The sequence below is a fragment of the Doryrhamphus excisus genome, chromosome 3 (genome assembly GCF_030265055.1).
Source record: "Doryrhamphus excisus isolate RoL2022-K1 chromosome 3, RoL_Dexc_1.0, whole genome shotgun sequence".
NCBI classification, from domain to species: Eukaryota; Metazoa; Chordata; class Actinopteri; order Syngnathiformes; family Syngnathidae; genus Doryrhamphus; species Doryrhamphus excisus.
The window spans coordinates 9,179,239-9,192,686 of NC_080468.1; the positions used below are offsets into that span (position 1 = coordinate 9,179,239).

Sequence of the window (13,448 nt, forward strand, 5' to 3'; positions counted from 1 at the left end):
TTTTTGTTTTGTGCTTTTTTTATGGCACGCGCATTATTTTGCCACCAGAGGGCGCCCTTAGCCCATTCCTATCCACACACACTTGCCCCAGCTAGCTGTAACCGGCTACTAGCTACTGGAGTTGACACCCTCCCCAAACCTCGGCAGCGGCTGAGCTGCACAGTCGACATGGCAAGGAAATATCGCATTTTCTTAAAAAAAGATGAACATCTTCCAAGTCGTTTGGAATGAGTGAGTAGTCGTGGCAATAGCGAACCACGTTCGCTCGCAATAAGAGCTGTGTGTTGTGTTTTTGGGGCATATTAGTGATGTTGCCAGCCTTCTAGCACTGGGAGGCTCGTTCGTTAGCATGTTAGCATTTATTGCTCAGCACAGCAACTCAAGTATTTTTGTTAGCAGGAAAACACCCAATATACTAGCGTCTACGGTCAGATTATTTCACGGTGTGGCATGTTTGGTAAAAATGCAGCTTTAAAAACAATTACGATACATTGGCAATCAATGTTACATAATCTCTTTAGCCAAATGGCTTCACTTTTTGTATCACACTCCTAATCCATAGCTTGCTTTGATTAATATTCGCTGACTGCCCATTTATTTTTTTTTAAAGTAAATGACAATGTTATTTGCATTCGGTATATATTTAAGCATAGTCAGTAACTTCAGATGTTAGACGACGTTCGCTTGCTTGGTAAGATAGCCACCCATAGCATTAGCATGCTAATGCTAATCGCCGTAAGTCTGTACAGTACAGCTTTTTATCAGTTAAACATGTGGTACGTGTGACACGATAGTCACGACAGTAAGCAAATTGAGCCTACAATCAAAGCGTACCTGTGGCTTAATGCTACTTTAATTCTATTAGCAAACGTCAGCCATCATAACAAGTTAGGGATAGCGTTGAGAGGCTATGTTAGCTAATGCAAGCACCCTTTGTCCATAGCCATAGCGGTGAGCAGCTAGATTTTAGTAGGCCACACAAGCAGTTGTTTTGGTTCTGAGACTAGTTATTATTCCCTGTTATTTGCTCCGATTTATAATTCAATATCGCATATCTCAAGCCTGGTATTTGTCTCTATAAATACTCAACGCGGCGTTAAAAATAGAGCCGGGTGTTGCCAATTACTTGTTGTGAGTATGCCATTTTCAGTACTAATTTTTGCAGTTTGAGCGATTGTAACATGTTTTATTTCTTTTTTTTCCTGCAGTATTCATCGTGTGATGTGACCCCAAATCCACAATGTGTGAGGACATTTAAGAACGATTGAGTTCTAAAGAAAAAAATCTTGATTCCAGTGGAATCTTTCATATATTATTATTATTATTCTATTTTTTTCTGTGTCATAGTTTATACACATTCACACACACACTCGTCCCATCCACATAAAAACCGTAATCATGCCAGTTCAAGCGCCACAGTGGACAGAGTTCCTGCTATGCCCCATCTGCACGCAGACTTTTGAGGAGACTGTTCGGTGGCCCATCAGTTTGGGTTGCGGACACACTGTCTGTAAGATGTGCCTGAACAAGTTGCACCGTAAGGCCTGTCCCTTTGACCAGACGGCCATCAGCACGGACATCGAGCAGCTACCTGTCAACACGGCCCTCTTGCAATTGGTGGGAGGCCAGGTGAGTCACGGCTTTACTTGTTTCCACATTAGCCCCCTCACCCTCTCCCCGTCTCAATCATGTGTCACTTTATCGTACATGGAATATATGGCGCCACAGTTTTTATCTTCAGTTTTGACCAATTTGTCCAAATTGAGACATTTCAGCCCCCAACAGGATGTGGACAATGACATTTAAGATCTTACCCTGGATGCACGATGTAATTAAAGTGGAGACTTGAAGTATTAATATGAGGTTTTACAAAAATATTGTATTTAGTATTCAGGAATAGGCTGAATAGTTGAAAATATAATGGGCACATGCTTTTGGAGTTTTTCCATTGGAAGTGATGGAGATGGAAATAATCTGTAACGGGGTCAAACTGTCTCCATCATAACAAAAAAAAAAATGCACAAGGATGAGCCAATTCAAGAAACAACAAAAGCAATTGATGTTTGCAAAATACAAGGAAGAGGAGTCTGGAACTAGTCTTGTTGTGTTTATTTGTTATTATATATCGAAATTTTGATGGTTATATCTGATAATTATAGTTACGGTTTTAAAGAAATCACCTTTATGTCACTATATGGTTACACTACCTTACACTTCTGTATGTGTAAAAAACAAAACAACTAACAGTAACAGATGGGGGGGGGTATGATTTAATATGCTTAGCATAGCCACATCATTTTGCAACTGACATTGACCTACAGCTACAGTATGTAAAACACAGACATAGAATTACAAATGTGTGCTGTACATGGCCAATAGAGGGAGGGACCTGTTTTTACAGCCACTGGATAAATTATTAAATCATGTTTTTCCTCCTTTCGTTTCCTGTTAGGAATGTAGCCACACATGTTGCACGATCTCAGTAGTTGTGTCACTTATCTCTGCCGATGTATTACTGTAGGTGTTCATGATGTACACTACACGAGGCAATAGTATATACACCCTTCATAATCAATCAGAAGTTGGAATAGAGCCCTTTATTCCACCTGAATCATAGTTCTTTGTCTTGCCAAGACCTTTTGGTCAAATCTGTCATTAAGCACTTTTGGGATGAAATACAGTAGGTGGGTCCTCGGTTTTCCTACCCAGCCATTTCCATATGATTCTGTTTTTGGATTTGGAATTGGATTTACATTTTCTATGAGCAAAAATACCCTGGTTTTTGTACATTTGTTTTTTCTGACCTTTTGAAACGAAGTATTGAAAATTGGGGTACAACTGACGTCAATCTTCAGTCCAACATCAGTGCCCTGTGACCTCACATCTGATTGAAAGGACAAAAGTTCATCAGACACACCCAAACGTCTTGGTTAAATTCTTAAAGCTTTCTGCTCTGATCCACTTTGATTTCTTATTGTGTGCAGGTTCCTAAGGCTCAGCCAGTTACCTTGATTACCAGTCCTGAGGACTCTCAGCATTATGAGGAGGCCAGGCAGTGTGTGGAGGAGCTGGCCCGCTACCTGAAACCCCTCAGCAACACACGAGGTAGGCCCAACTAGAGCAACATTGTTAAGTGACACTTTGAAATCCTCGTAGCTTTCCCGACAAAAACAAACTAGCTAGGTGCCGCCAGCCAGACATGTAAACAAAAATAGCAGAAACTGGAATGAGATTGATAAGTGAGTGATCACACAGGCTGTCACAGATGCTTACCATGTGACACAGTGTTGTCAATTGACTACACATTTTACAGGCTATTGTCATTGACTTGATAATAAGAAACAATGAAAATCAACACAAGATGTGATGCGTATCTGGTCACATAGGCCAAGTGCCAGCCAGGCAGACGGGTGATTCCGGTGCATGTTTAATCAAAATAAATAGATAGTGGTGGATGTGTCGCTGCTATTTACACTTATACTTCATTAAAACGCTAATATGTGTTCTAAAACTCCCTGACAGGCCCACACAGTGTGGCCCTAAAATGTAGTGTTATATTTGATAAATTCACAGCTTTATCATGGTGTAAAAAAAAGTACTTTGTGTTCGTTGTTCCTCTCCTGCAGCGAAGTGAGTGAGGCAGACACAGCGCCAGCAAAAAATGTATTATCTCTTAAATATTCACCAAATTGATTAATCGGTGATACATTATAATCGGCCCGATTAATTGGCCCACCGATAAATCGTTTGGACTCCACTCAACACACACAGATGTACTTGTTTGCCCTTTGTTATGATCCCTTGACATTCAAGTTGCCTTCACATTTAGTCTTGTTTTTGAGATGCCAGTTTTATTTTTGGCCTGCAGTGATATCAAGAGATGAGATCTCATAACAATATAATGACAAGTATCTTGCACCCAGTTCGTGCATTTGGAAATGTGTCTGGTTGAGCGGCATGCCCATCCACTGAGTCATGTCAATTAGCGCATGTGATAAGTTAATTTTACATTACATTTAAGGACTAACCGAGAAGCTGACATGGCCGTGTCTTGTGATGAGATCATTACATGATTCATCCAAAACATGCACATGCATACAAGTACATAATGTACATATATGTACATTAAGCTTGTCTCTGTAAAGAGGTCAAATCCGTCGTATTTCAAAATCAAGAAGTTTCATTCTGATGCCGACAGTCGTCTGTGAAAACATGGCATTGGCACGCTGTGACACAGCTTCTCTCACCCCCTACTATGACTGCTTTATGTCATGTGAAAGTGAAAGGAAACATTAAACAACCATGTAAATCGTTATTATCAGCGCGTAAGAGCGGCATTGCTGAGTCAACTCTGACACTGCAGGTAAAACACCCTAAACAAACAAAACAATATGATATGAAAGTGTGCACACAAGGCCAAAGTACATGCCTGTGAATATTATAATGCAGTTTTAAACGTCAGCATTAACTGCTTCACTGTACCAGAAAGTGTTTTTATTTGTAACCATGCATGAAGTGATAACGTCCAGTAGTAAAAGTAATGTGAAACAAATTAATGCGACTAGGCACAAAGGTGGCTTCTGCATTTTGACATCAACATTTAGTGCAATGCGTTCCCTCAGGGCAGGGCACTGCAGAGTGAGAATGAGAGTCTTTCTCAGACTGATCATATTATCTAATGTTATTTTATTCATTCATTTTGATAATTAGGTGATTTTATGAGGCGCCAGCAGCTCAAACAGTGGTGTGTACAGATATTTGCATGCCATAAATCTGAAATGCAGAAGTTAAGTACTGTGGGTTACACAATATTTACCCATGCATTAAAAAAACAAAAAAAGAACATTTACTTCTTCTTGCTGATAACAAGGCTTGGTCTATGTTCAGTCCCTCATCAACCCAGTCGATCCTTGCTCCCTCCACATAGTCACTTGTTGTGTCCCTGGGACAAGCCAAATACATTGCTCAGGCTTGTGCTCTGTTCCGTGGTGTCAGAGTGTTATCAGTCCAACTAGCTCATCCTTCCACCTAAGTGGTATCTGTTTGTAATCTATGGGCCCATGTATTTGTTCCATTGAGAATAACATTAAATCTCTTAGTCCAACCTTGGTTTTATTCAGCGGTATATTTCACCATTGGTTATCATTTTGTGGTTGATGCTGATTGGGAGATCAGGGAAGTGACTCGATGTCTGTTCTCAGGGGTGGGTCTGAGCAGCACGGCTCAAAGCATGCTGAGCCGACCGATGCAGAGGAAACTGGTCACTCTGGTCCACTGCCAGTTGGTGGAGGAGGAGGGCCGCGTCAGGGCCATGAGAGCTGCACGTTCGTTGGGTGAACGAACAGTCACAGAACTCATTCTGCAGCACCAGAACCCACAGCAGTTGTCCTCCAATCTGTGGGCTGCTGTACGTGCACGCGGATGTCAATTTCTTGGACCAGGTAAATTACTCATGACCTAACACATTTCCTCATAAAGAAGTCTACATTATAATCAATCCTTTGTTTCCTTCCCTAAGCGATGCAAGAGGAGGCTCTGAAACTGGTCCTTCTGGCACTGGAGGATGGCTCGGCTCTGTCCCGGAAGGTGTTGGTTCTCTTTGTAGTGCAGAGGCTTGAACCTCGCTTCCCCCAGGCCTCAAAGACGAGCATTGGCCACGTGGTGCAGCTCCTCTATAGGGCCTCCTGCTTTAAGGTACACTTGTTGTTGTTTTTTTTAAACCAGAAGAAGTTTTCAAAACATGTGTGGTAAATTGTGTCTGCAACTTAGTGCCACTTTATTTTATTTGAGCATGACATTCTGTGGTTATGATCGACATAGCATTTTGGTAATCAGGAGCCCTTTTGAAATCCAAATTAATAATTTACATAATGTATTTTGGGTTTTCCTAGGTGACCAAACGTGATGAAGATTCATCCCTCATGCAACTGAAGGAGGAGTTCCGTACTTATGAAGCTCTGCGGCGTGAGCACGACTCTCAGATTGTTCAAATTGCCATGGAGGGCGGCTTGCGAATCGCCCCCGATCAGTGGTCGTCTCTGTTGTATGGGGATCAGTCGCACAAGTCGCATATGCAGTCCATCATAGATAAGGTGTGTCGGTGCATATGCTTTTTCATCTGGTATACTTTTACTATATATGTTCATTGTTCTGTTCGCCTTTCAATGTATATTTGATAAGGCCGCCTGCCAAGCATAAAACCACAGATGTGGTAACTCCCTGTTTCTCTCTGACCTACATAGCTGCAGACTCCAGCATCCTTTGCTCAGAGTGTCCAAGAGCTAACTATTGCCCTTCAGAGGACTGGAGACCCAGCCAACCTCAACAGGCTGCGGCCTCACCTTGAACTGCTTGCGAACATTGATCCCAGTCCTGGTAAGAATGAAGCTAAATCACTTATGCAGAAAGGACAAAATTATGATCTATTCAGCACAGAACTGCTCAAGTATGAAATTGCAGTATTTAAATAAAATGTCTGCTTTCCTGATTTCTCTTCCCAGACGCTCCCCCTCCCACGTGGGAGCAGCTCGAGAAGGGGTTGGTTGCAGTGAAGACTGTAGTGCACGGCCTTGTGGACTTCATCCAGAACCACAGCAAGAAAGGGGCTGACCCTCAGCAGGTTAGTCAGTCTTTAATTTTAATTTCTTAATAGAAGCTGCATATATTACACACATTTGTTTTATCCACTTATATAGTAAGATTAATTCATCATTAATACACTGTCTTCAGCCTCCTCAGCACAGCAAGTACAAGACTTACATGTGTCGTGACATGAAGCTGAAGGGAGGCTGTCCCCGTGGAGCGAGCTGCACCTTTGCTCACTCTCAGGAAGAACTGGAGAAGTTAGTCTGACAGTTTAATGTGGTTGAATTTATGTTTTTGTCTTCACTGGGTTAACATTTTTTAAATTTCTTCACTGCGATTTGTGTATTTAGGTATCGAAAGATGAATAAACGTCTGGCAGCACGCCTCCCTGGTTCAGGAGGGCCAGATGATGGCCTTCCCCTTGATGTAGCAGTGACCAGGAAGCCTTCACCACTCACCAATGGGAGCGTCGCACCCTCCCTGCCCCAACTCATCGCACGTGGTGCAGATACGGTTCCGTATGAACTTCTGCGGAAGCCCATCAAGATGGACGGAGGAAGTGTCCCAGGATCACCACCAGACCCGTGAGTATAATATTCCCAATACTGTTGGGTCATGTGGGGTGCAGGATGCCTTTTTATACTTCTGATCACTCCCTGGTGCAGTGTATTAGTTGACTTTCTCTATTTTGTTTATTAGTTCACTTTTAGTGACAACCGGTGCATGTGCTCACCTGCCAGTTTGTGTAGACCCACTAAGAGGACATTTACTGACTGACTGTGGACTTGTCATATTAAATGTAACCCTTTATATTTGTAGCCTGGACCCTGTGCCCAAAACTGGTATGCCTCTGCCACCTCATGCCATGGCTCACCCAAGGATGACTGCAGACCACCTCTCCGGGGTTAAGCAGATTCCCGTTGTCGCCCGAGGTTCACCTGTTTACCCACAGCCACAGCTCCCTGAGATGTTTTACTCTGGAACACGCCCCCCGCCCTCTGCGTCACAGTATGAGACCTCACAATACCCACCAGGTGAGATTCAGCTACAGACTGGTGTACATCTATTTTAAGTTACCTCTAAAAATTTACTTTATCAATTATTTAAATTTCTCAGGGTATCCCTACCAACAGCCACCACAGTATGTCTCTCGGGATTACATCCGTAATCCCCCACCCCCCAGTGAGTCAGGACCCCCTTACCATGACCCATACACTGGTTATGGTCCGCCAGAGCGTCCATATCAACCCCCCCACTCTGGTCCTCCCTTTTCCTACCCTCACCCACCACACTATGACCGAGGGCGCCACGGGACCTACGCTGGCCCGCCACTTCCCCCACAGCCCTACCCATCTCAAAGGGAAAGTCTTGTCAGGATGAGCTCTACACCATTGGATGTTGCCCCACCGTCAGCCGGACAGGCTAACTCGCTTTACCATCCAGAGCCTAATGTACGGGATAGATACCCACCAGATGGCTACTATGCACCAGGAGGGCAACCTCAGCCCATGAGGACTTATGTCAGAGTGAGTCATTGTGAATCATGAATCCATACAAAATCGACATTCTTGCAAAGTAACCACACACACCTGAGCAACAATGTCTTTGTTCCATTTTACAGGGGCCATCATATAGCGGGTCTCAGCCCAGTTTGGACTATTTACACCGCCGTCGCCAGGAGCTGCTATCCCAGCTGGAGGAAAGGAAAGTCATCTCCCCTCCACCGTTCGCAGCTTCCCCCACTCTCTCCCATCCCTTTCCCAGTGACTACCCTCCTGAGGTCAGTACAATGGCATTTGACTTATACCAGACTACGTCCTATCTTGCACACTTGGCTGGTTTGGCTGCATCAGTTACAGTACATTCCAATTTAACTGTTTTTGTTTTGTCTGCAGTTTGGTGATGAGACCTCCAAGACCATCAGGAAATGCAGAGAGCCAGATTATGCTGGCCAGTATTCTCCTTGGTCTTGTGATACCATTAGCTCCTACATTGGCACCAAGGATGCCAAACCCAAGGATGTTATAGTTCCTGGTGCCATGGAGATGATGGTGAGTTCAGCGTTTTGTCCATTATACTACAAACACATAACCGAGTCAAAGCAACATCTTGGAGCTGAACTGATGACATTTCTGTTCCTACACTCCTTTCTTTGCCGTCTGCCAGAATGTGGATGCGAAGGTTCTTAGGGAACCATCACTGGAGGCTCCCCACAGGGGTGCGGAGGTCAAGGATGATGACCCCATTATTCCGTTTGGTCCTCAACCCACTGTGTCACGCTTCGGTGCCATCTCCCGCACCTCCAAGACAGGCTACCAGACAACTGGTCCTGTCCAAGCCATGGCCACCACCCCCCAGAATGCAAACTCTAAACACATGGCTATGCCTGGTAAGAATTGTTGTCTCTGCACCAATCTGCCTGCATTATTTCATGTACACATTGCAGTTTCACTTCATATATTTGTGAATGATTTCACTCCAGCAGAATACACATATGGAAGTCATCCAGGATGGGGTGGAGCCTCTTACCCTTCCCACCAGACGACCTCTTCATCTCAGGGATCCTTCACTGAGCGGTGAGCCCAGTTTTTTTTCTCTCTTGAAAATCAAAATCGTTCTGCAAATCTCATGTGTCGCTGACTCCTGACTCCTGTTCATAGCCCACCCATGGCAGCCTCGGACAGAGAACAGTTGAAGATTGAGCTGCAGCAGGTCACCCAGCAGATCAACCAACAGACGCAGATGCACAGCATGGAGGTACAAAGTTCTCTGCTAGCTGCTTTTAAGCGTTTGAAACGGGGCATTTTCCATTTCACTTCTAAGTTCATTCAAAGTCATTTTGGTGACGTGTTAAAGGGTTTTCCAAAATATTACCAGAAACTTTATTTTCTTGTGTTGACATTCACTCTCCCTATTGCAGGCTGCCAATAACTCTTTATTGCTACAGAGAGAAGCTAGTGCCTTGGCAGGCCAGCTCGTGCCCAGTAGCCAAGGCCAGTCAGTCGCTTCTCAGTCGCAGCAACAGCAGCAGCCTAAGTGGCCTGCAGGGGGTGCAAGTGCAGCGACTGTTTCCAGTGAACAGCTAAGCCTGGAGCTCCACCAGGTGGAGAGAGAGATTGGGAAAAGGACTCGAGAAATGGCTATGGTAAGGATGACAACAATGACTGCAATTAATTATTTGGTTAATTGGAGTACAAACCTAATGCAAAGGCTGACATTGTACAGTATTTCAACAAGTATTGAAGTTTTTAATTTTTAAAATTAAGCTGTGGAATGTTTTGTGGCTACAGGCTATTGGACAAGGAGGCTAAATGGGTCTTGATGGTATAGGTTGCCAACTCTGAATGCTCTGGTTCACTGTATGGCCTTTGATAAAAAAAATTGTCACATTTGTTGGTCATAAACAAGCTGTTGGGGCACATATTCCTGTTATAACACAGAAAAAGTCAATTTGCATAATAGGTTAATTAAAGATGAATTTTTCAATTAGTTCTACATTCAGATTGGCAAAAAACTTTTTATTTCCAGGAGACCCAAGTAGCCCATGAGGTCCAGCAGTATAAGATGAAACCTGCAGAGAATGGACAACCAGAGCACAAGACTCAGCTTGAAGAAATCTCCCTTGCTCTTGGGTCAGTAAAAGACAAATCTCTACTTCTTTCACCTCTCCATCACAAGCAGCTCCTCTTTTCAACTGTCTTTTCCTTTTATTTGTGGCTACAGTGAGGTGTCAAACGGCTCTAGTATTCTGCAAGAAGGTGCAGTGGGCGGGTCCATGCTGTCGCTGGCAAACAAGACGTCTACGTTGAGCCTGTGTTCTGACACAGTGGTGGCTGGGTCAGAAATGCAGAAGAACGGAGTTGTCCATTCCTGCTCTTAAGCAGTGCACACACACACACACACACACACACACACATGTTGAAAAGCATGCACAGGCATACACACACACATTCTATTTAGAAGATGAGCAGTATCTGCCGTGATATTAATTTTCTTTCTTTTTGTTCTGTGAATGAGCTTTTTTTAATGACTTTCCTTGCCTGGAAACCAGGGCATATGATAACATTTCTTGTGTGTTTTTGTTGTTCCTTCTCTTTTTTTCCTCCCTTTTTGAAATCTAGATTTAACAAGGCTCACATTCAATATATCAGGAAGAGGAATAGGGTGGTGATGTTGACAGTGGCGCTGTTACTTTATTCAGAAGTATTCAATTCATCATCCCCACTCCAGATTTCTAATAAACGGTTATAGAGGCAAGCAAGACCTATCACGTTGCATGCTCAGGAATATTGACTGGTGATGGCACTGGAGGAGACAGCAGCATGCTCGTTGGTACTCACCCCCAGAATCCTAAAACAAAGTGGTTGTACAGATCCAGATGGTCTGGGAAGGGAAAGCACGTCACCTGCAAGTCATGTTTGCAACACACTGGCTGCCACAAGAAGCACGATTTATTATTTTTGTAAATGAATGCATTTTTAGGAACTCATGCTATGTCTTTTTCATACCTAACATCACTATTAAATATTTAAATGGAAGCATTCTGTTTTAAAGATTGCATCTTCTTGATAAGGGAATGACTGCTTCTCATTGTGGTGACAGGAAAAATCACAGTACTCGGGGAAAAAAAAGAAAAAGCTGAATGCACATCCACAGGCTGGCTGCATCTTCCTGCATCAGGGTAAAAGGTGAAAACACCATGACGCTAGTTGAGCCTTTCCCTCCCAGAGCTTCTCATCTGGCCACTCACAAAGCCTCCCCATTGGGATTATCTTGCCACTTGTTCGCCTAACTTCTATGAAGTTGCCTTCTCTTGTGTCTTTTTTTGTTGGAATTTGTTTTCATGCTTTACATTATGCTTTTGGGGGCCGACTGAAGGCTGTTTGTGTCCTCCTCGCTGTCAGGGAAGTAGTAAAATCTCCAAGGAAATGTAAAGCATTCACAATAGACATGATTCACAGCACAAGTTAATCAGCACTCACATGTTCTCCAGTGCTGTCATCACCATCACCACTCTTCTCGTGCTCTGTTACATGTTTACTGCTGACACCCAGCACAATTTCAAGTCGTAGGATGAGCCCGTTAAATGTCGACGCAAATGTTTTTGTGTCCGTCTGGATCTCTTAACCACCGCCTCATGCCCTTTTCATGCCCCCCCCCCCCCTTTTTTTCCATTTTAACCACACCTCAATCCTCTGGCCGATCTTCTCACCGGCTACATTTATTTAGGTACACGGCTCACTTATACATACAAGTATGTATACATACATTAATATACTAAAGCACTATTAACGTGCCACCTCTTATTCTACTCGCTCAGCATTTATATTAAATGATCTCTATTTTTAGAATCAGCAAGCTGTTTTTTTTTTAAGTTTTGTTTTTCATGATTGAATTTGTTTTCTGTCCACTGGTTGCCAACACAGACTTTATCCTTTCCCAGATGAAGGACTTCTGTGTGCATTGACGTGTGTTCACTTAATCTTTTGTGTTCAAACAAAGATAAGACTATGCTTCCAAAGAAGACATGACAATTCTGTAACTTTGGGGGGCAAAAACGATGGAGTTAGTGTGTGTGTGCTAGTTTGTAGAAAATGTACCCTCAGTTTTGTTTTTTTTAAATTTATTTACTTTTTTGCCCTCAAATTGTGCTGTACTGGATGGAGATGTTAAGGTATTAGAAAGGTTTGGGGGGTTTACCAAATCCCCCTTAGAGGATATACAGGAAGTTTACTAAAAAGATTAGCCTCAGATCCTCTTAAATGTTCCTTTACGCTGTCTGATCACTAAATATTAAATCCTAATTGGCATGACTGAGTGACGTCCTATTCGAATCTGATGTTCACCTTTTTGAAAGTTTATTTTTTTTGGTATTTTTTGTTCCACTGAAATGTTATTGAGCTAGCTGGATTTATAGCTTCTCTTTTTCTTTTGGTTTCCACGATAGTTGAATGAATATTCTGACCTGCAAAGTCTTAAATCAAGAGTACTCGGGCGACATTGACATTGTGTTCCTCCGGATCTTCAAGTGCTAAACGGTCTGAATGCAAAGTCTGCCTGACTCAAGAGTTTCAAACACCTTTAGCTTTTGACAACTTGCATTCAATGTCAACATTTGGGGGGCGTCTACTGTGTAGTAAATGGCAAAATGCGTTGACTTTAATCGTGTGTTGCTATTGTTTCAGAGTGCAACTGCTGCCTACTGCCCCTCATTGAGATAACCAGTGAAGGCCCCCCCACCCCACACTTTCTCTTTTGACCACTGAACCCTGTTACTGCTGTTTGAGGCTTGCGTTTTATTCCCGGCTTTGTGGGCAAATTCTAATGGCTTTTTATATGATTACTCCCCTTGTAAAATATCTCTTAAATTAAGGTACCGGTTTGATTTCAGCAAGAAGAAAAAAGTTTTTATATGTATATTATACTCCATTAAGGAATGTCTAGAATTATCTTCCTCCAATGTGGATGTAGCCATTATAACGCCATTTTGACTTTGTAAGAGAATTCACTGTGTGAAAATTGGTTTGCATTTTTGTATAATACAATCTGCTTTTTGTTGTTTTGTTAGTTTGTTTGATACGAGCAGGAAGTCAAACTGGAAATTTAAAGATGAAAAAAAAGTGAACCTGTGAAATTTGAGGCAACAAAATGTAACTTATGTACTACAGTGATTCCAAGCTGAGGGGGAAATATTAAAGGAGATTAACTCTTGAGTTATGTGTGTCATTTGTATTACGGCAAATAAAAATAAAATATTGCTAATTGGTACAGATTTTTGAAAATAGTATTTTTTTAATATGACTATATTTGACTGGCTTTTCTTTCACTTGATGTGGCTGCTTCAAGCTCTCAAAATGTTAAAA

At 42.7% G+C, this 13,448-nt stretch overlaps 1 protein-coding gene across 3 annotated transcripts; it reads left to right on the forward strand.

The window, feature by feature from the left end:
• The first annotated feature begins 75 nt into the window (after nt 1-75).
• Nucleotides 76-13,298, forward strand: rc3h1b (ring finger and CCCH-type domains 1b). Of its 3 annotated transcripts, none has more exons than XM_058065654.1 (20): nt 76-231; nt 1,209-1,629; nt 2,985-3,105; nt 5,202-5,441; nt 5,519-5,694; nt 5,892-6,092; nt 6,243-6,375; nt 6,501-6,619; nt 6,730-6,842; nt 6,936-7,169; nt 7,405-7,619; nt 7,702-8,111; nt 8,207-8,365; nt 8,481-8,636; nt 8,752-8,974; nt 9,068-9,161; nt 9,246-9,342; nt 9,506-9,730; nt 10,114-10,217; nt 10,309-13,298. In XM_058065654.1, exons 2-20 carry the CDS (start codon nt 1,399-1,401, stop codon nt 10,463-10,465), a joined length of 3,408 nt encoding a protein of 1,135 aa, XP_057921637.1. In that variant the 5' UTR covers nt 76-231; nt 1,209-1,398; the 3' UTR covers nt 10,466-13,298. The 3 variants fall into 3 exon arrangements, with proteins under 3 accessions (XP_057921637.1, XP_057921639.1, XP_057921638.1); XM_058065656.1 differs by having other exon boundaries at nt 9,533-9,730; XM_058065655.1 differs by having other exon boundaries at nt 9,071-9,161.
• The last annotated feature ends 150 nt before the right edge of the window (nt 13,299-13,448 follow it).

Coding starts and splice junctions, on each gene's coding strand:
- rc3h1b (XM_058065654.1), top strand. CDS start 1,399: ATGCCAGTTCAAGCGCCACAGTGGACAGAGTTCCTGCTATGCCCCATC. Junction 7,170..7,404: donor CCAGGATCACCACCAGACCC/GTGAGTATAATA, acceptor TTATATTTGTAG/CCTGGACCCTGTGCCCAAAA. Junction 7,620..7,701: donor GACCTCACAATACCCACCAG/GTGAGATTCAGC, acceptor TAAATTTCTCAG/GGTATCCCTACCAACAGCCA.